This window comes from Primulina huaijiensis, chromosome 17 (genome assembly GCF_012295235.1).
Source record: "Primulina huaijiensis isolate GDHJ02 chromosome 17, ASM1229523v2, whole genome shotgun sequence".
NCBI classification, from domain to species: domain Eukaryota; kingdom Viridiplantae; phylum Streptophyta; class Magnoliopsida; order Lamiales; family Gesneriaceae; genus Primulina; species Primulina huaijiensis.
In genome coordinates, this window is record NC_133322.1 from 6,629,582 (window position 1) to 6,651,811 (window position 22,230).

A 22,230-nucleotide genomic window follows, 5' to 3' on the forward strand; every position below is an offset into this window, starting at 1 on the left:
GAATTTTTTGTGTTGTATAAATTGATGTACAAATATCGTTGTACATGTAGCATCATTCTATTTTTAAAACGTACAATATCTCAAACGTAATATTTCACGATTCTTGGATTATCGTCTCTTCCTAACATAGTTGCTTTTTTTAAAAATATTTTTTAATTATTGTGTTTGCTCGTACATCTATATAATCAACTACAAGTACAAATTAAATACGGGGATGTGTATAAAAACAATTAAATTTGATGTCATGGGAATGTCATCATGGTTTAGAACAGAGGCAAAAAAAAAAAAAGGCATCTTAAAGTCTTGTCCTTTCGTATCTTTGATATGAATTCATGCATCACATGTCCAAGATTTTTAACTTCAGGCCCCAGGATTCACCTCCCCAGCTTCTTCCATGCAACCCTTTTTTTCCTCTACAAATAGCCTCTCCATTTCCACACAATTCCCCTGTAAAATCAACCTCCATCTCTCCATTCACAGCTTCTCGAAAATGGCTGCAGCTAACCCTTCTCCGATACTCCCTTCGTATTTCATCTTCATGTTTTTCATCATTATTCAATGTGCTACAGCACTCCCAGATGAAATCCTGCGAAAAGATATCACCGGGCTTCTCCGAACAGACCCCGAATCCATCTCGAAAGCCTCTGCTGACTACGGGAACCTTGTCCGAGAAACCCCATCCGCAGTCTTCTACCCTTCCACCATCGATGAGATAATCAGTCTCGTCAAGCTATCGAACAACCTCTCGACTCCCTTCTCCGTCGCCGCCAGAGGGTGCGGCCACTCTGTGAGAGGGCAACCGATGGCGGCGGACGGGGTGGTGGTGGAAATGACTTCCCTGGCTGGAAATGGGGTCGGGGTTAGGGTCTCCTGGAACCCCGCATTAGGGTTTTTCGCAGACGTCGGGGGTGAGCAAATGTGGATTGATGTCTTGGAGGCGACGCTAGAACACGGGCTGGCGCCGGTTTCTTGGACAGATTATCTGTACTTGACCGTAGGAGGAACACTGTCGAATGGAGGAATCAGTGGGCAGTCTTTCTTACATGGTCCTCAGATCAGCAATGTGCATGAACTTGATGTTATTACAGGTAAAATTTATTTTATTTTAATGTCTTTTTGTATTATATATATTTTTAATAGGGTAGGTTAATTTTTTTTCCCCATATAATAGGAAACAGTCATGTGTGATACATTGTATCTATAGATCAATAAATACATAATAGTCGGTCCATAAAAAATGTGATATAACAAGTTATCAAGAATCGTAATTCTCGAGGATGGAAAATAATATTTTTGGTATATAACTTAATTTTTTCTATTTTTTTTTGTCTTATGTCATATAGTTTTATCGATTCAATTTAAGATTCATAGATTTTTTCAATTTTAGTCATTTTTCACGTCAAACATCGTAATCATTATATGTAAATGTATGTATGAAACTATAATTATTCCATATAATCAGTGGGTGGCGTATATTTCTCATTATATATATATACAATTTGAATTGTTGCTTTCTTCACTTTACTTTGGTTTAGAGTTACCCCTCGGATCTAGGAAAGTGACGATGAAGAAGATTTAATATATTTTTTAAAAACTTATATTTTAAGAAAATTATGAATGCTTTTAAAATTAATTTTGTACGTGACTTACTAATTTTGTATATCTTGCGATTAGAAAAAAAAGGATTCTAGGGATTAAAGTTGTCTAGGAATATTTTTGCATGTGTTAGGTACAAAGTCACAAAAGGTATTTGGGTTTTGGACTGATGAGTTTGGAGTCAGTCTGAATTGAGTGATTTATCATGTGAATGGAAGAATCTTTCTTGATGGATTTTTTTTTCATGCATGTGATTTACTTTTTTTGCATGCACGTTTAATATGAATTGAAATAAAATCGTCTCTATAATCATATTATAAATTAAACGAAGAATTATAATTATTTTAGTCTCGTATATTGATCTGTTTTTAGTTTTAGTATTTTAATTTGTTAACGCTTGATTTTCATTCACCAACTTGGATTTTTTTTGTTTACTTAGGTCATTTTTTCACACCGAAACCACTAAATCTATTAAATATGGATTATTTGAAACCTATATTCTACTACATATACTCATATAACAAGAATAAAGACTATTATATGCACTAAAATCTATAAGAAAAAATAAAAAGAAACGACAAGCTTTTCCTCTTATTTTGAAATATTGAATTTCGTCTTGCTTTTATTTTCTCTTTTGTTTTTGTTTAGATTTACTTTGATCAATGTAATATGAGTTTATTCTCACTACAGAAGCTATGCAGAAGAGAATCAATGTCAAATAAATAATATTCGAATGAGTTAGTTGCTTTTGACAAAAAAAAAAAGAAAAAAAATAAAAATCAAAGTTACTTAATTAAAACTAAAAATCGACAAACTATGTGACTAAAACCCAAAATATGTCAAGTTATACGACTAAAATTGCAATTTTACGTAAACTAAAAAAAAAGAAATATTATGCATACTTTTCTTAAAAATTCGATATAATTGATACATGAGATTTTATATCCCCCCACCCGTCTTGTTTTGGCCTTGCTAACTAACTAATGGTCTTTTTTTCTCATGTATTTGATTCAGGCACAGGAGACTTCATAACTTGCTCTAAGGACATGAATTCTGAGTTATTTTTTGCTGTACTAGGTGGTCTAGGACAATTTGGCATCATTACCAGAGCAAGAATTCTCCTACATAAAGCACCATCAAGGGTAAGCACATAAAAAGTCATTGAATCTTCTTGATTCATGGACTCAAACATATTCCTACACATCAATTAAATTTTTCGTCCCGAAATATTAACACTAATCGATTCATGCATGCATGAAACAGCTAGCAATCGATCGAGTTTAATTGTCTCTAACTTAAATTATCGACCACGTTTGTCGCCACCGAGTCATATACGAGGCTTTCGGATCAGCAACAGATTTTTGAGACTACGGAATTTTCTGAAGTAGTGTTGTTTTTTTTTTAGGCCAAATGGGTGAGATTGATTTACAACGATTTCTCAAAATTCACAAGAGATCAAGAACATCTAATCTCCTCGGATAGTAATGGTCCGAACTATGTGGAAGGTTCTCTTATTACAGACAATAGCCCTCCAAATAACTGGAGATCTTCCTTTTACTCTTCCTTTCATCAATCCAAAATCAGGTCTTTATTGAAGAGCAACCAAGGTCTCCTCTACTCCGTCGAAATCGTCAAATATTACAATGATCTTACCGCAGACACCATTGATGAGGTATACATTTAAAACATTTATACACACACACACACACACACACACACACTATTTTTTATCTCTAGTATTTATAATAATTTGTAAGAATTTAATGTGTGAAGCCTGTTGTCTGTTGACATTATTATTTGGATAATGGTGTCACAGTTAATGTCACGAATTCGAATATTGGTACATTTTTCGGGACTGGAGTTACTATTTTGTCAACATTTATGAAGCTAACAATTTTTTTTTCTTGGTGTGGTGGTTGTTGTTCATCAACTCTCAGGAACTCGAAACTATGGCAAAAGAATTGGAATTTGTTCCGGATTTCATGTTCAAGAAAGATGTGCCGGTGATCGATTTTCTAAAGAGAGTCGCGATCGGAGACAAACACAACTCGGAAGTTCATCCATGGCTGAATCTGTTCGTTCCCAAGTCAGCCATTTCGTTTTTCAATGATGCTGTCTTTGCCCAAATCATTAGGAAACATAACCACACCATCTCAGGACCCATCCTTTTCTACCCCTTTAACAGAATCAAGTACAATATTTTTCTAGCTCTTTCAAATACAAATAATTTCTGTTCCATAACATTTTCTATAGGAAAAATAGTAAATTTTATAATGCCGGTTAGCCTGATTAAATTTGATTTTAGTCCTTTGATCAGTCAAATTAAGGCTTTCGTGTAATAACTTACTTGTTTAGTATATACGCAAAGATCGACACTCTTTCTATAATATCTGATGTAATATCAGCATTCTGTAGAAGAAATGATCAAAAGTATAAGAGAAGTCATGAAAGTTATTGCACTAACACCTAATTCAGTTTATTAGATGGCTGAAATAAAATTTATGTCGATACGTTTTATTTTTCCTTCAGATGGGATGATCGGACGTCTGCCGTTATACCTGACGAGGAAATTTTCTACACCCTGGGGTTACTTCATTCAAGTATGCCTGATGAAGTGGAGAATTATGAAAAACTAAACAATGAGATACTTGAATTCTGTGAAAAGAGTGGGAGGAAGATTAAGCAGTATCTTCCATATTACAAATCCAAGGAAGATTGGGTTAAGCATTTCGGCTCCAAATGGGATTCTTTTCGTGAAATGAAAACAAAGTTTGATCCGAGGATGATATTGTCACCGGGACAAAGAATTTTCAATTCCATTTGATTCTTGGATAATTATACTCAGTTATTGTATCAAGAGGACTAGCTAGCAATTTGTAGAATAATTAATTGATATTCTATCAAGAATAGTGAACTATTTTTATAATACATTTATTTCAATAAATCATTTCATTTTTGTTCTATTTTTTTTATGGGAATAGAAATAATTGTTGAATTTTGAATATTAATGGTTTGAATGTACCGAAGAAATCACTCGTCACTCAATCGGGAAAAGAAAAAGATAATTAATCAATTCTGCAAATTGTACTATATAAGATTTTGATTCTCTAGCTAATAGGGACAATCTTTGGTTATAATGCAACAATTTCAGATTCTTTTGTACTTTAAATTCTTTTAGGTTTGAGTGCTAACTTTAACATGATCTAGTGTCATATTAACTATCACTATATATATTTTTTTAAAAATGTTTGCGACGGTCAAATCCATAGTTAAAACCGTCATTAATTTCGTTAGTGACAATTTTTACTTCCGTCGCTATATCGATCGTCGTTGATCCTAATTTTAGACATTTTGTCGTCAAATTTAGCGACGAACTATGTAAAACCGTCGCAAATTTAGCGATGGTTTTAAAAATCCGTCGCTATATTGTCAAATATACACAATTATTGCACCTTCTCAATAATTGTGTTCTTTGTAATTCAAAAGAATTGATCAGACTACTTAAAGTATCACTCCGAGCGTAGATCAATTGTCATAATAATTGACAACTTTTTTTTGGGTAAATAGAAAATTCAAATTGATAGACAAACATTATGTACTAAATGTGCAAATCTTTACACTAGATTTTGTGTTAAAATCAACGATGGGACTGTTCCTAGACTGCGGCTTCTTGCTAGATACCCATAAAGATTTTATGTATCTGTTCATTTATGGGGGATGGAATAATTTTTGGACCACGTTAATTTTCGGCAACCATTGTTCTACGGCATTTGTTTTATACATATAGTTCAAATCTCACATACAAGTTGTGTATCAAATTTTAAAATAATTATTTGTGTATTAAAATATAATGATAGTGGAGTAAATATTTTTTTTATATATATAAGAACTTAGAGAATTTTTTTAAATAAAATTTATTCCTGAGTTTTGGTTATGCAAATAAAAGTCCCGATTTGCACTGGAAAAAAGCTTGACTTGTGTGCAAACGTATGAATACAACATGAGTATGTTCCACGTGCCTGACTGTTGGAGAAAGTAAAAGTGGTATATGTGAGCTTATATTGAGTTGCACTTTGTGAAAGTCTAAGAATGATTGATCAATATGCTATGTATCACACACCCTTGCGCAAGAGAGGTGCAAATCAAAGTCCCGATTTGCACTGGAAAATGCTTGACTTGTGTGCAAGCATATGAATACGACATGAGTATGTTCCACGTGCCTGACTGTTGGTACTCTATACGACAAGGATCTTTCATTATTAACTAGTAAAAGATGCACGCACGTTGCATGTGTTATTATTAATTTGATCAAATAATACTAAACAATTAACACGAAATTTGTTTCAATTTAGAAGATTTGTTCGATTTAAAAGGAAAATTTTGTTTAGATTTTTTCTTATGTAAAATATGGAGTAACTTGAGGACATTTTAGCCAGGTAAGAAGGGTAATTATGAAATTAAATATTTTATTGTCATCTAATATAGTTACTTCAAGGATCTCACACTTTATAATATAGTATAGATTAAGTTGCATAGTTATCGTTATTATGATTATTATTTAATATGTAAACCAAGCTAATCAGATATTCAGTTTCATATTATTGGTGAAGTAAAGACATTTGAGTACAAAACTATAAATATAGTGTAAGCAATATTGCAATTTTATTCAGGGAATCAACCACTTAGTACACTAGTTATCAGTGGAAGAGATGATATTTTAAAAAGTGGAGAAATTTTATTTTTATCATCCTTGGAAAATAAATAATTAATATCTTTTTGATGTAGTGATATAAATTTCTTTCGATCGGAGAAAAATATAAGCTCGAATCAAATTTAAAACAAAAAAATGCTAGAATTTTTTCTCATCAATCATGTTTCTACACGTATATAAACATGATAAAACTATATGCGGAAGCAGATCGAGTATTACCTCCGGCCATTGAAAATTTTGATTTCTCTGCTTTTCCTCTCGGTTGAAGCCTTCTAAGCACTCCACCCTCTCGAAAGATGATGTATATTTCTTATGAAATGTGCGTGCTTAGGGACCTCAATCGTCTCTATTTATAGGCATCTCATACCATCAACGAGAAAAATCAGGAGTCTGAATGTCAAAAGAAGAAACGTGTACGCATCTCAATTTTCTAAAGTTGCGTACACAAGTTTTGTCAAAATATGTAGGCAATGACCGTCGCCAATTCCTACACGATACTTCTTTTAACATGTGTCATATTTCTTACAAAAAAAACTCTACCCCTATTGTGAGATTATATATACATAATACATAAGAAAAGAAGTGTCAGTAAGTTATGGTGTGAGTTAATTAATTTATAGTAATCATTATATTTCGATATTTTATTTAATATACTGTGAGATTTTGACTTAAATGATTCTCTTTCTTTCGAGAGAAAAACTGAATTTCATAAATTTTAGTTTCGATTTGTTTAAAGTGTGTCTTATGCTCTCGAAATAGAAGATGAAATAAACTGACATAAATTGATATTTAATGATATATGGGTTCATTTTTGTATAACATTTGTATTGATTATATTAATATATTTCACTTAAAATATGAATGCTCATTTATTTTTCCCAAGGCTCCGCACCTTGGATCTAAAAGCCCAGGGCACTACACCCTGGCTCAGGGAACCACACCTCGACCATTCACAAGTCCCGTGACATGTTCCCCGGCCCAAGGCTCCGCACCTTGGATCTAAAAGCCCAAGGCACTACACCCTGGCTCGAGGAACCACACCTCTACCATTCATAAGTCCCGAGACGTGTTCCTTGGCCACACGCCTTGATTATTCTTAACCTGGCAGGATCCATGCTAGGGACATTCATTCGTTACGAAAATATGTTTTTCTCTTATCTCAATTGTTTACTAAAAGGTCCCGGTTAGTTCTCAACACTTGAAATATTTTCTTGATGTTTGCATAAACAATAATGGTATTACTTGGCTATCAAGAGATTAATCGAGACACTATTGAAGGAAAGAATTTGTTCATTAAAAATCCGAGGAGAATTACAGAAATAAAGAAAAAAAAAGAGAATACAACCCTAGTCTATATCAATATGGTCGGATCCTGGCTCGTCTTCCTGGTTTTCCTCCTTCTCCTCCTCACCATCCTTGGGAAGGGATGCAATGGCCAGGCCAAAATCAAGAAAATTTTCCTTATCCTGGGGTAAGAGTCCAGCTCCCTCAAATTGTTCCTGGCACTTGTCAAAACCGGTCTTGAAAAGAGGGTAAGCCTTATCTACCACGGTCTTCTTGAACTCAGGAGATTGAAGGAAGGAAGCTTGCCATTTATCCTTATTATGCTCCACCAGGGACAAAGCATTCTCGGCCTTCTCTGCTCGGGATTGTTGAACTTCTATCTGCTCGGATAGAGAATGGTTTCTCGACTCCGAGACAGACAGGGCACCTCGCAGATTCTCCTCCCGAATGGTAGCTTCATTGAGGTCCTCCCGAGACTTGTCTAGTGCCGTGTGAGCCAACTCCAAGGAAGCTTTTAGGATGGCGATTTCCTCTTCGTGAAGGCTTTTAGCCCGGGCAAGCTCTCCGTGCAGTTGATCTTGGATTTCTTGAGCAGCCCGGGTTTGTTAACCTTTCTTGGTAGCCACCGCCGCCACTTCCTCGAAGGCCGAGATCATCATTTGGGCAGCCTGTACGAAGCAAGTTAGTAAAAGAAAGGATAAATGAAGGAAAAAAGAATAAAGAAAAGACTTACAGATAGGAATCGGTTAGATCCCTCAAGGAACCGAGCACCGGGCCCAGGATTCTTCAAAAAAGCCTCTTCTTCAGGAGTGAGCATATGTTTTAAGCACCGAATGCCTGTTGAAGAAGCTCCCTCCAGGAAGATGTTGGGCCAGGTGGGTTGATCGGTCAGAAGAGGCTCTTGGGGAGGCTCCTCTGTGGGTTGACGCTGGGGAGGAGGGGTTGACGAGCTCTGCCCTCCTTCCCGGTTAGATTCACCCAGAATCCGCTCCGGGCTTGTGACAGCCTTTCGCTTCCTCCGGACGAGGGGAATGTGGTCTTCGGAGTCTTCCCGGGATAAATCCCGGGTCATCTCTTCTTGCTGGGCTTCCACCCGGTTCAGCTCAGCTTGCCGGGCTGCTTCCGCCTCGGCCTGTTTCTTCTCACGGACAGCCTTCCGGGCTGCCAATTTCTTCTCCTTGGCAACCCTTTCCTCCTCCCACTTCTGGAGAAAAGCCTCTTGCATTTTGGAGGAATCTGCGCCATAAGAGAGAGGATTAGTAGAGATTATAAAGAACAGATGAATAACAAACTAAGAAGACAGGAATTAGAAAGTTACCGGGTTGAGGGTCCGAGCCAGCCACCTCGTCAATTGCCCGATCTATTGGATTTTCAGCCCGGACGCTCAACCCATAGGTAATCAAGTGCTCCTGGGAAATAAGGGAGGAGGAAGAGAATTTTTGACCCTCCACCAAGTCTTGGCTTCGGATGTAAAATTCCTCGAATTTGTAAGCTCGGGGAAGGGCAGACTGGGAAGAAAGGAAGGGAAGAAACCCTATTAAACAGGAGAGAGAGGATGGGAGTTGTATAAAAAAGTATCTTCCTTTCTATCCTTTCTGGGAAGAAGGAATGTCATCAAGGAACCGGGCGTTAAACCGGGCAGAAAGGGAAAAGGCATTATCACCTAGTCTACAGGTAAAATAGTAATGAAGAATAAGGGGGTTAACAACAAGGTTATACATACGAAAAAGGACAAAGGCCGAGGCCATAATCCGAAAAGAGTTGGGATGAAATTGATTGACAGGCACCCCAAAGAATTTGGCGACCTCGATGTAAAAAGAAGGGATGGGGAAGCGAAGACCATTCTTGATTTGGTCCCGGAAAAAAGTAGTATACCCGGGAGGAGGGCTATCTGCCCGATCAGAGGGGCCGGGTATAATAATAGGAAAGGAAGAGGGAATAACTCCTAGGGTACGGAGTTCCTCGTGCGCCCCCGAGCTCAAAGTGCTGCTCATTGAGGAGAACCAAGGAACTCCCGGGGCCTCAGAAGAAGGGCGGTCAGAAACCCGAGCTTTTCCCTTACCCTTGTCCTTTCTTGGGGCTCGGGAAGTGCTCGAGGAGGAGGGTTTTGAAGAGGAGGGTTTGGTTAGAAGGGTTTTTTGTTTTTTAGAAGGTTGAGTGATAGAACGGCGAGGGGGAGACGGAAGGGAGTCAGAGCGCAGTGCGGTGGATTAGTCGCTAGGAGAGCCCCGCACATTAGCTCCAGAGGTAGAGGAAGTAGAATTAGACATATTACGAAGGAGAAACTTACGAGTTTTTGGGAGGAGGATGGTCGAGGATCGTTGGAGCTAGGTGATTTTGCGCGGAGGAGCCTCAGGGAGAAAATTCGCAAGGGCTTCGCCGAAGTTTCAAATTTGAAAGTGTTTTTTCGAAAACAAGAGGCCTAATATATATAGGCGGTGGGAACAAATCTAGGCCGTTGATTCAAGCACACGTGGACGATCAGGATGCGCCTCAGAAATTGTGCCAGTAGGCGAAAGGACGAATAAATCATGAGTGTGTCAGGCTTATCGACTCCTCGGAATGCGAAACGTTCCTGACCGTTGGAATGGAAGGGCACGCGTCATTATAACATCGCATTCATGGCCTGGAAAAGCTAAACGACAAAATACTACAAGATCGGATGGTATCAAGCCCCGGCATCTTATTATCATCCCGGGAGATACGAAGCCCCGGCATATTATACTACAAGACCGGATGATATCAAGCCCCGGAATCTTATTATCATCCCGGGAGATTTGAGGCCTTGGTACTTTATTTACAACCCGGCACGTTATATTAGAAATCAGGACACATTAGATCCTGACACATTATTTTTATTTATCAAGTTATATATGGCTTAGTTCATATTAATTTAGTAGCAGAAAAGTGAAGAAACAAAGTACGCAAGTTAAAATATTATTAATGGAATCGACGCTATATTACAGCTGCCATTCTAGAGCCTACAGAATCTTGCCACTCCGATATCCAATAGTCAATTCGGGGATTCGGAGGTTGGCGAAAGACCCGGTAGTAGCAATCTTGTTTAGCTGATGTCATTCCTTCCATAGCATCGCCTGCAGCAGAACTTGATCAGTGGCCAGCTCTGCAACATAATTTACGTGAAATTCCCGCTTGTATTTCCTCGCCACTGCTCTTTGCGGCCGAGTAAAAGCCAAGCCATTATGGTGTGCATACAGAAGGTCTTGAATCTTATAAAAGGTGGACATGACCTTTACCAGAATATATTCCTCAATGGTCATCTTCAGTTCCTCCAGATGAGGACGTATCGGGGAAGGCGCCTGGACATGCGTGCTGCTACAAACGGTGGACTCGCTCGAGCTCGGTATATTGGATTATTGTTCTTATTTCACTTTCATCTTCTTATTTATAGACAGGTAGTATATAATGATAAAGCAGGTGGAAAGCCGTGAGATAGTCTAAACGTGTTTTATTTATGAAGAAAGACGGAGCTACAGATATCAATGTATCAGAAGTACCAGATTCTTGGAACATGGAATGATATGAATGCGAAGCGTGTGTCATAATGACGTCTCTTGGAATACCCGAGAAGAATAACCGATAAAGCACCGTATTCAGAACCCGGGAGGCATGAGGCCCCGGCATTTCAAGGAAAGCCCAGGAGATGTTAAGGCTTGACATTATAATTTATCAATTAATCTTGTTCAACTCGCGATATATATGTATCAACTGATAAACTTAAAGGATTACAGCAAAGTAACGACAAAGACAGGCTAGAATTAATATTTTATTCAACCATAGACATTAGCACGTACTACATCATGATATTCTTCTTCTACAGCAATTATCCATATTTTCAACCAAGCAGCTAAAAGCCCGGTGGAAGTCTTCAGGAAGCTGTCTGAATCGGCAGTGCGCTTAAGGATCTTTATTTCTTTCCGAAGCATTAATTGATAGATATGACCATCTGTAAAGATGTCTACCCACTCAGCTACATGCAAGTGCTCTCGCACTCTCCTCAGTGTAGCTACCAGGCTAGGAGTGATAGCTTCTCCAGAGTCATAAAGAAGCTTCAGTCCCTGAAGCTCTTCCCGGTAGTCAAGAATTTCGTGAAACACTTCATCTTCCATAGTAGATTTTCGAATCTCTAGAGCAGAATCCTTGGAGGCTTCGGTCATACTCGGAGTTTTCGAACTGCTTGCACCAGCCATTGTGTTTCCTGGATGACAATTTGTTAATATGATTGAAAAGTGGGTGAGTGGCTATGTATAGGAGGAAGGATCTAATCACAGCCGTTGATCTATAAATGCACGAACGTCTAGAATGCGTTTTTGGAAATGGTGCCAAGAGGTGAAAAGACGTGTACGGTTATCGAGGTGTCAGACTTATCCACTTCTCGGAATGCGAAACGTCCTTTAGGCGGGAATTCATGCTATGACACGTGTCATCGTGGTAATAACGACAGGGCCCAAGAATGTTAGACAATAAGTTATTATGAGTCCGGGAGATAGGAGGTCTCAGCATTTCAGCTCAGCGCTGGGATATTTGAAGGCTCCGATGTTGTACATTGTTAATTATCTTGGACTGATCGGGACAGCGAGTCAAGCTCTAGCCCGACTATTTTAGGGATGGGTGGTGATACCCCCATAAGGATCCGGGTCGCTGATGACCCGGACACCATCAAGATCCCGAGCACTACATATTTCTCAAGTATTCTCCGAACAGCCCGGTCTCTCGCGCAAGCACCCATGCATTTTTTCTCTTCCCGGGCAGTCATCATAGCCCGGGCTCTCATAAAAGTACCCGGGTAACCAATTGCCCGGGCACCTCGAGAATTGAACCACACTCGAGTATGATTGATACAGGACGTCTAATCTGTCAGAACAACTTGGGCTTGGAGTGTCCTAGAAGTCATCAGAAGATATGTATGGGCACCCGACTTGCCATACTTAGTAGGTAGCACTGTAATTGAGGTACCTACCTCATCTTCTATTATAAATAGCAGGTATTAATGTCATTTACAGATTCTGAAATCTTTGAACTCTTAAACATTATACATATTTTCTACCAAATATTGCTTTTGCTCATTTTCAACCTGCTGACTTAAGCATCGGAGTGGCCACGCCGGACACCCCTCCGGCGCCCATTCACGAGTTCCTTTCATTGTTTGCAGGTGCTATTGAAGCCATTATCTTCACTCAAATTCCCTAAAAACTATAAATTATTGATTTGATCCGTTGGAGCTCCTTACCCGGCTCATCCATTTCAACGAAGTTACATCATCTTCGGATATATTTTCTTTGTCGAACTTTAAGTCAAAATTATTTTGTGCGTTCATGAACCGCTCTCAAACTTTAATATTTATTAATATATTATAACTATATATTATGTATATAAAGTCTTTCGGATATTTTGAGTTTCTGAAAATTCATTGTCAAATATTAATGTTGAAGCAATAATTCGCATTAGCGAATAAGTTACCAGGTTGCCCGGAAGTCAAGAATTGGTTTTAAGGCCCAATTTACGAATGCAAGCCGACCAGTGTTCCTTCTTCTTTATCCATGGTGGCAATATCTATACAGTGACCCCTGCATCGTCATGGCAATCTCACCCGCGCGTTTGAATTTTCCATCGTCTTCACAATCAAATTATCCTTCGCAATGTCCCAGAATTCTTATATTTTATCCAGAAATCCGTTCTTTAAAACGATTTAATTCGCATAAGCTGAGGATTTCTTGTTGCCAGCAAACAGTTCAGCTCAAGAATGATGAAACCCAAGAAGGGAATCTCCCCACGAGGAAGAAGAGGAAGCCTAGGCCGAGTTTTCTTGATCAAATTCAAGGCAAATGGTCCCTCAAAACGCCTTCTTTGAGAGAGAGTTTTCCTTGGGAAATAGAAGAAAGTGGTAGTCGAAATCAAAGATTTGAGGCACAACCGTTACGTTTTCCCAAGGATGTTTCTTTAGAAGCAGGAGTTCAGGTGATTGAGTCGGTTGGCGGTTCTGATTCTGCTGTAAAAAGTAAGTCAATTTTGGCTCCATGGGTTCATGGAAGGGAGAATTCAAGGAAACTTCATGAATCTGTAGGCAACAGAAAATTTCAAGAAAATGATGGTATAAAAGACCAGTGTCAAAATGAGGAATCTTTTATTAGTTTTGTTCAAGTTTCTGAGGATTTAAAGGAGGAAATTACATTTGATGGCAATTTTGAAGAAAATCGTGGAAAGTTTGATGAGTTTCAAATTACATACTCGGAGAAAAATGAGATTTTGGGTGATGGGGACGGTGAAGCCGCCACTTTTAAGAAGGATTCATCCCCTATTAGCCGAGAGATAGGCATCTGGGGAGGTTCTGCTGCTGCGAATGGTTTGAATAGATTACCATGGGAAATGGGAACCGGTGAAAATTTGGAGAAAGGGGAGAATTTAAGGAAGAGTAATACAGAGTTGTCAGAGAGATTAATACCAGAGAATGAGTTGAAGAGGCTTAGAAATGTGGCATTGAGGATGGTGGAGAGAATTAAAGTCGGTGCAGCTGGCGTGACTCAGGCATTGGTGCATGCTATCCATGAGAAGTGGAAGAATGAAGAGGTGGTCAAGTTAAAATTTGAAGGGGCGCCCTCTATTAACATGAAGAGAACACATGAAGTGCTTGAGGTTAGCTGCTATAATAGAGTACATTTCCTTGATAGAACAAATAAACGAATATTGATTTAATTATTATGGGATTCATTAGATTCATTTACTGAGTCATATTAATCATTGGGAGTTATATAGTGTTTAATCTTCGAAGTTTATATTGGTGCGTTGTGTTATGTTATTTATCAGAGAAAAACTGGAGGTTTGATAATATGGAGATCAGGGAGTTTGGTAGTGGTATATAGAGGAATGGCTTATAAGCTCGATTGTGTAAAGTCATATGGTAAACACATTGAAGCTGACATTCGAGCATCGGGCCCTTCTGAAGATTTAGTAAAAGATTCTTCTCAAAGCATCGGTGTGAAGCATGTTAGTCGAGCTGCAGAATTCTCCGAAGCTGATGCTTCAAATTGTTCGAGAAATATATCCAATGAGGAAGAAATGTCATTGCATGAGCTCAACTGTCTTTTAGATGAGCTTGGTCCGAGGTTCATAGATTGGTCGGGTCGTGAACCACTTCCTGTTGATGCGGATTTACTTCCAGCTGTTGTTCCTGGATACAAGCCTCCTTTTAGACTTCTTCCTCATGGGACTAGACAAGCTCTGAAAGACAAAGAAATGACTTATTTGCGTAGAACTGCAAGAATACTGCCTCCACATTTCGCACTTGGTGTGTGCAATAACACTGACCTTTATTTGCTAAAACATACAAATATATATTCTTTGTATTGAGTTTCTTTACATTGCTTCATCATTTAGGAAGAAACAGAGAACTGCAAGGTCTTGCTATGGCTATGGTGAACTTATGGAAAAATAGTGCTATTGCAAAGATAGCCATCAAGCGTGGTGTTCAGAATACTTCCAATGAAAGGATGGCTGAAGAGCTCAAGGTGTGGGTTATTTAACATGTTAGCTATGTATTCTGCACATGACTACCAATTATACTGTTCCTTCCCCACTAATTTTCCCAAGAATATAAAGAAATAACAAAAAAATGAAGAAAAAGAGCAATGATGGTTTCTGAAGATTCTTTTGGTCGTGATATGCGCCAAGAGTATGGTTGATCATACAGAAAATGAATATTAATGATTAAATAGATTTAGTTTATGAGGTATGACCTATCTTATCATTAATGCAGATATTGACTGGAGGAACGCTAGTTTCCAGGAACAAAGAATACATTGTCTTCTACAGAGGTAATGATTTTTTGCCTCCTGGTGTTTCAAGGGCACTAGTTGAGGCCGAAAAAAGTACTGCTTTCCGACAGGATGAGGAAGAGCATGCCCGGCATAGAGCCGCTACGTTAATTGATTCAAGTGTCAGAACACCCAAGCAGCCATTAGTTGCAGGTACCCTTGCAGAGACGGTTGCAGCAACCTCACGCTGGGGAAACCAACCAAACAGTGCACAGATAGAGAAGATGATGAGAGACACAGCTGTTTCGAGACATGTTTCTTTAGTCAACTCTGTTAAGAGGAAGCTAGCTTTTGTATGTTTTTATATTAAAAAGGAATGATAACCGTAATGAGTTTGAGCACATTCAATTTTGATCACAAGTTACCGTTACCATATCTGGTGTAGGCTAAGCATAAGATCAAGAAGGCTGAGAAATCCTTGCAAAAGGTGCTAGTGAATCAAGAACCGGCAGACCTGCCAAGCGATCTGGAAACATTAACTGATGAGGAAAGGTTTTTGTTTCGTAAGATTGGTTTGAGCATGAAACCTTACCTGCTTCTAGGTAACAGCTACATCATACTATGTTGCTGGCTCATTGTATAATCTGGAGCTTATTTTTTTGTTTATCCTGTAGGGAGGCGAGAAATTTTTGACGGCACTATTGAAAATATGCACTTACACTGGAAGTATAGGGAGCTGGTAAAGATTATTATTGATAGGAAAAAATTTCCACAAGTCAAGCATATTGCAGTTTCTCTTGAAGCTGAAAGTGGTGGGGTGTTAGTATCTATAGAAAAAATTACCAAAGGCTATGCTGTAATAGTCTATCGTGGAAAGAATTATCAGCGGCCTTCTACATTCAGGCCGAAAAATCTTTTAACAAAAAGGCAAGCATTAGCTCGTTCTATTGAACTTCAGAGACGTGAGGTAATGCCTTGTTAACCATCAAATAGAATATGTTTCGTTGTGGTTGTATTTTTTGTCGCTGACTTATCTTTCCCCACAAATATTTGCAGGCTCTTAAACACCACATTTTGGAACTGGAGGAAAACATCGAAAAGCTGACGGACGAACTGGTATGATGTGTGTTATTATTCTATCAGAACAATACTAGAACTAGATGATATTTTATCAAATACCGAATACAAACTTACAGGAAGATATGAAGACTGCAAGTGAAAATGATTCAGAGAACTTGAATTTAAGCTTGGATACTGCATCTGATTCATCATGACAACATTGGGCATGCAAATGGCGTTTCTGTCATAGAGGTAATCTTATGCGAGCTTTGAAAATTTTGGCTAGTCTTGATTGATTCACCTAAGCTTTTATTTTTATTGATTTCTTCTACTCTCTAGAAGAATTTTTCTGAGATTTTTGCTTTTTTCTTTCTCCCCAAGTGAATTGAAGCAATCACAACAGCAAATCATTTTTCAGAGTTTTGAACAATATGGTTTCTCACCTTTTTCTATCCTATCATTTCCTTTTGAAGTTTCTGTTTTTATTTCAAAGGCCAATGAGCCCATTGTCACAAGCATGAGAGAGCATCAAGGAGTACAGAAATACTTGAAGGGTCGGTGCAGTAATCTGCAGGTCCCCACCAATAAGGTTGATAGTTTCTTTTATAGAGCAAGAATAGCTGAATGAAAAGGAAAAAGGAACACATAATGCGGAAGAAAACATGATCTACATATTTGAACAGGCACAGTTTCTAGACAGCGATCGCATGGCGTTGTATAGAAGCCAAAAACTCTCTTTGCATTCCTCATTGATCTGAAAACTGATTTGTTCCATTGCGAATAAATTTTCGTGGCAAGTCAAAATGGCAAATGCTGGATGGAGGTCGTTCCTAGGGAGTACCTTTTGGACTAAACAAACCGTAGAATCTGTTGTCTACTAATGCCTGGACTTCTTTATATAGTCTGAACCATTTATTTAAAATCTTATCAGAGCAATACATTTTTTTTAAAGAAATAAAGGCCTCAGCCATTTCCTTTAGTTTAAATTCAGACATGTACCTTCTCTCCGATTCTGCATAAAACTCGATGGATTATCTATAGGATCACATACATGATATCAATCTTGTTATTTACACAGATGAATGCTGAATTTTACCATTATATACCATTATATATAAGTTCCATCATATTAGACAGCACACATCAAAATTTTGGAATAAAATTTTTATTGAATACTCACTTATATATCACATACTTGAAGTCAGACATAAGACTAAACATCATTTATTTTGCTTACTGCAGATATTATTTCTTGCATATAATCCACAATGGCCTCAGTTAATTTATCTTTATGTGTAGTGTAGCCATGATTAGCTCCTTCTATTATCTTTAGTCTGTGGTTTGGTATAATCTTGTCGAATTCCTTTGCATCGCCTAACTCGACAAATACATCAGCAGACCCGTGGATCGTCAACACCCTGAATAATTTGTGCGAAATTAAGTTTACATGACAGAACATAAAAATGTGTACTTCCAGAACACGAAAGGAAGGCACGTAGACAAATGCAGTTTACTGAAAAATCAACCAAACCTGCAACTTTTATCTATTGAGGGGCAAACTTCTTGCATTTTTACATTAAGTCGCTCTGTCAAACTTTCCTCCGTGACTCATTTAACTCCCCCTGTTGCAGATTATGGAAGATCAATATATCCATGTTTCTTGATTCGCTCCTCAAAATCAGCTCCTCCCAGAAGCTTATCAAGGCCTCTGATAGCGGCCAGAAACATTTACCACTGCATCAATATCATGATATTTAGATGCATAAATGAACACAAAATTGCCACCTGCAAAAATATCATTGAAGAAAAAATAAAATTCAAGAAATTTCTTTAATATAGATATAAATTATACAAATATAAACCAAAAATGGCAAACTGTTAGGAAACATACAAAATGCCACGCTTGAATGATATGAAATGGAGAGCAATATTCTTGCGAGTTGCAATCGAGAAGAAAATGGAATGTGCCTGTTGAGGACGAGAAATCCGACAAGCGATTATTTATGAATGCGAATCATATCAATATGAAATGATTTTCAAACTCTGATCGATTCAAATTCAGACTAATTCAAAGGAATAAGAAGAACACGGGAAGCTGTGTTTCAACATAGTGCTCAGTAGAGCAACTGTAACTACATAGAAGTAATAGCCTAATAATATTGGGTTAATTGGGTATCAGTACATTTTGTAAAAGAATTTTGGTTTTAGTATCTGGAGAGAGAAATTTTCTTTAAAAATACCAAAAATGCCCTTTTTATCTATTTTAATTTAATTGATCCTCGCGCTTTCAAAATGGTATCAGAGCTGTAGGTTAATTTATTTCAAACACATTATTTATTATTATAAAGAAACGAAATGTTTGAGGAGGAGAATTTCGAAAATTATGAATCCGAACTTAGGTTCGAGAAAAATAATTTACAAGGATTATTCCAATATTTTGGAATATACACAAGAACATCTAACTATTGTTAGATATCCAGAGCAGAAAGGGAAGCCTCATCACCCTTAGGTAAACTTATGATTCAATCTAATAAGTTTATGGAAATTGTACCAGATTCTTCTAAGCTCTATTTAGATCTTAGAGAAATTCAGAAAACAATACAAAACTATGGCAATATGCTATATTTTGTACCACAACGAGTTGAAAAAATCCTCGAAAACCAGGAAGAAATTCTTGGAATATTAAAGGATATTCAAACAAGAATTCAAAAACTAGAACAACAACCTAGTTCTAGTAAAAGAACTTCAGGAGGTTGGTTACCACCATCATTTGGTACTGAACCTTTGTTACATCAACAAGGGAAAGCCAAAGTGGTGTCAAAACCTTTGACTGAAGAAGAAAAGATGATCAATCTAATTAAGTCAGTCTCAGAAAAGAAATTAATCTGATGACAACTTTAGAAAGGATTGGTCTAGAGGATCTACAAGAGCTTGCAGAATCTTTCGCAAATCTCAAAGTTGTAGATCTAAAGATGAACACAGCAGGAGGTGAAACACCTGCTATAACTTGGTCATCTTCTCAGGAACCACCAAGGGAAAGTGTGGGATCTCAAAATATACACATGAGAGAATCTCAAACTGATTTCCATACCCGTGGAGGATCACACCCTGCGGGAACAAGGACAAGGAGAAATCAAATTCCATTGCACCAAACACCCTATGGGAAAATTGTTTTAGATCCTATACATCCTTACGGGGTTATGCTTAACCTTGATGTATTAGATTTCAAAAACAGAGAAGAACTCATAGACGATTGGACATCTGCTATGAGAATTGCAGCAGGAACACTTGATCTCAATAGAGAAGGATTCATTAAACTCCTAGAAATGAGTCTTATGGGATCAGTGAAAATTGCTTGGGACATGACTTCGGTGGAAACTAAAGAGTCAGTCTTAGCCGGAGAATCTCTAAGCGAGATAGCCGGAAGAATGGCTACCCTATTTAAAGCACAATTTATAGGGGTAGACTATTTTAATAGTCAAGACACAGAGAAGAGGAAGAAATATACTCAAGCTCTGTATAGTCTTGAACTACATGACATCTGTTTAGTAGATGAATATATTATGTTATTTACTAAATATAGATGGAATTCAGGAGTCGAAGAAGACATAGCTATGCAGCTTTTCTTCGCAAAAATGCCAAGTCCCTGGAGAGAAATGCTCATAAGGGAATATGTACCTGGAAATCCAGATATATTGGCACGAAGAGCTTCTTTCCTTACAGGAAAATTGGCGGAATGGTGCCATTTAGCAGCATTACAAAAGAATTACAAACGATTAAGGGGTATTAACAAACGTACTCCTTTGTGTTGTAAGGAAAATGATCTTCCAACAATTATTGGAAGTAAACCACAAAAGCATAAAAGGAAAAGTTTCAGGACTCATCCTTATGCTAGAAGTGGAAGAAGTTCTTGGAAACCAAGAACATCTTGGTCTAGACAGAAAGCCAGATCTTATAAATCTGGACAAAGAAGTAGGACATCCTCCCAAGCATCGAGTACATTTCGAAGCACTGGAAGAACATCTACAAAGAAAACTTTCAGAAGAGCTCATACACGAGCTAATGAAAGTTTTAAGGATTGTAATTGCTGGACATGTGGAGCAAGAGGTCATATCTCGACTAACTGTCCAGAAAATGAAAAAAGAGGTATCAAACGCTTCGATCCAACCCTCGATATTAAAGAAGCGGTTTATTACCAAGATATTATTCAGGTATACCGATTTGAGGATATTGACTCAGATGAGAGTATATATGAAGNCCGATATTAAAGAAGCAGTTTATTACCAAGATATTATTCAAGTATACCGATTTGAGGATATTGACTCAGATGAGAGTATATATGAAGAAGAAGAAGTTTTAAGTCAGGGAGAATCCGATGGAACTGAATCGGAATCTGACTGAAAACGAGGTGTTTCGACATGAAACACATGAGGATTTGTCTGGGTTCTTTAGCCAGACAACAATATCTCATAACATGGTCCAAAGGATCATGAAAGAAAATCCTAGTCNTTATAAAGTTTCGAGAAGGGAAATGGCAATCCCAATGGAACTTACTGGAAATAAAATGGAGATGCAGTTAATTCTTTCTGAAGAAATTAAGGAGGAATTACAAAAACTCAAGATCGAAGTAGCAAGGACTATGTCTTGGATTCATATTGGAGCAATCCAAATTATGATAAAAGCTATTTTCAAAGAAGGTATAGATTCACTCATTGATATTGCTATATGCGATAAAAGAATGGGGAACCTTCAAGATTCAGTGCTGGGAACTATCTCAGGAAATCTCTGTGCAGGCAAGATTGTAGGAGTAATCTATCCAAGGATAGCCTATAACCTGGCAGATCGAGATTTCAGTCGAGCCTTGACATTGCATCAAAATTTCAAGGAGAAAAGACTGATGAAGGAAGGTAATAGACCATATTCTATTACCTATCAAATCTCATATGTTTTATCTAATACACATCATTCAGAGTTGTTTATTAGAAATGAGTTTATTGAGATACCAGAAATATTCGGAAAAGTTGCTCAGGCAATTTATCCAGAACGAATTGAATTTTCTGTAATACAGGAAACAGATATCCAAATACAAGACAAACCGATTTTACAAAGGAATCAGAGTCTTAGATTGGAATCAAAAAGACTATCTTTTCAAGGAGATAGAATTACAAGCTACAGATGGGGAAAAATCCATGTCCAAGAAACCCAACATGAGCTAAAAAGTTTTTCAACAATAGGAAAGCTTAGATGCCCAGAAGGGTGGATAGAAGTCGAAACAGTATTTGATATTACGAAACAAAGGAATCAATTTCTTTTTAATACCATATATTATTTAGAACAACCTATGATAGGAACTTACCAAGGAATGATCCAAGTCGGAGAATTGGAAGTTCATATCACAGGGATTCCAGGAAAAGAACCAGATCAATTGGTTCTTGGACTAGAGTTTCTTGAGAAACATAAACCTTGGAAACGTCTAGAGTATGGAATGGAGTTTATGGCAGAAGATAAGATGTGAAAAATCCAATGACCACAAGTCCATTCTCCATATACATTCCAGTAGGAATGTTATATGAACAATATAAGGCATAATATTTTGCTGCTTATATTGATTCAGGTGCTGGCATTTGTACAGCAAAACGAGGAGTTTTTCCAAATAATTTGGAAGAAGAATTACCAAAGATTGCTGGAAGAGATTTTTCCAGAAGAATCTTAATCTTATGTAAAGGGATTAAGATGACTGAAATAATGATTGGCGGTGCTGGGCAAACACCTTGGTACAAGGTGAAGACACCACCAATTTATTTTCAT

General features: G+C 37.6%; 2 protein-coding genes and 1 long non-coding RNA gene across 4 annotated transcripts; 2 read left to right on the top strand and 1 right to left on the bottom strand.

Annotated features, from left to right (window-relative positions):
- The first annotated feature begins 466 nt into the window (after window positions 1-466).
- LOC140963651 (cytokinin dehydrogenase 3-like) lies at window positions 467-4,493 on the top strand. Its single transcript, XM_073423051.1, has 5 exons — window positions 467-1,088; window positions 2,611-2,738; window positions 3,002-3,268; window positions 3,534-3,787; window positions 4,126-4,493. Exons 1-5 carry the CDS (start codon window positions 491-493, stop codon window positions 4,418-4,420), a joined length of 1,542 nt encoding a protein of 513 aa, XP_073279152.1. The 5' UTR covers window positions 467-490; the 3' UTR covers window positions 4,421-4,493.
- Window positions 4,494-13,080: 8,587 nt separating this feature from the next.
- LOC140962743 (CRM-domain containing factor CFM3, chloroplastic/mitochondrial) lies at window positions 13,081-18,188 on the top strand. 2 transcript variants are annotated; one of them, XM_073421709.1, is made up of 9 exons: window positions 13,081-14,245; window positions 14,417-14,897; window positions 14,987-15,117; window positions 15,366-15,716; window positions 15,809-15,965; window positions 16,038-16,330; window positions 16,420-16,479; window positions 16,560-16,674; window positions 18,054-18,188. In XM_073421709.1, exons 1-8 carry the CDS (start codon window positions 13,190-13,192, stop codon window positions 16,635-16,637), a joined length of 2,607 nt encoding a protein of 868 aa, XP_073277810.1. In that variant the 5' UTR covers window positions 13,081-13,189; the 3' UTR covers window positions 16,638-16,674; window positions 18,054-18,188. The 2 variants fall into 2 exon arrangements, with proteins under 2 accessions (XP_073277810.1, XP_073277809.1); XM_073421708.1 differs by lacking the exon at window positions 18,054-18,188 and adding an exon at window positions 16,916-17,240.
- On the bottom strand, window positions 17,000-18,086 carry LOC140962744 (uncharacterized). Its single transcript, XR_012172606.1, has 2 exons — window positions 17,954-18,086; window positions 17,000-17,840 (listed from the first exon to the last, which is right to left on the bottom strand). It is a non-coding gene; the product is annotated as an uncharacterized lncRNA (long non-coding RNA).
- Window positions 18,189-22,230: the final 4,042 nt, after the last annotated feature.

What these genes read in the sequence shown, in the direction of transcription:
- LOC140963651 (XM_073423051.1), top strand. Translation starts at nt 491, where the DNA reads ATGGCTGCAGCTAACCCTTCTCCGATACTCCCTTCGTATTTCATCTTC. An exon ending in TGAACTTGATGTTATTACAG is followed by an intron (nt 1,089 to 2,610) that starts GTAAAATTTATT and finishes TATTTGATTCAG; the next exon opens with GCACAGGAGACTTCATAACT. An exon ending in TACCCCTTTAACAGAATCAA is followed by an intron (nt 3,788 to 4,125) that starts GTACAATATTTT and finishes TTTTTCCTTCAG; the next exon opens with ATGGGATGATCGGACGTCTG.
- LOC140962743 (XM_073421709.1), top strand. Translation starts at nt 13,190, where the DNA reads ATGGCAATCTCACCCGCGCGTTTGAATTTTCCATCGTCTTCACAATCA. An exon ending in GCCTCCACATTTCGCACTTG is followed by an intron (nt 14,898 to 14,986) that starts GTGTGTGCAATA and finishes TTCATCATTTAG; the next exon opens with GAAGAAACAGAGAACTGCAA. An exon ending in GAAACCTTACCTGCTTCTAG is followed by an intron (nt 15,966 to 16,037) that starts GTAACAGCTACA and finishes TTTATCCTGTAG; the next exon opens with GGAGGCGAGAAATTTTTGAC.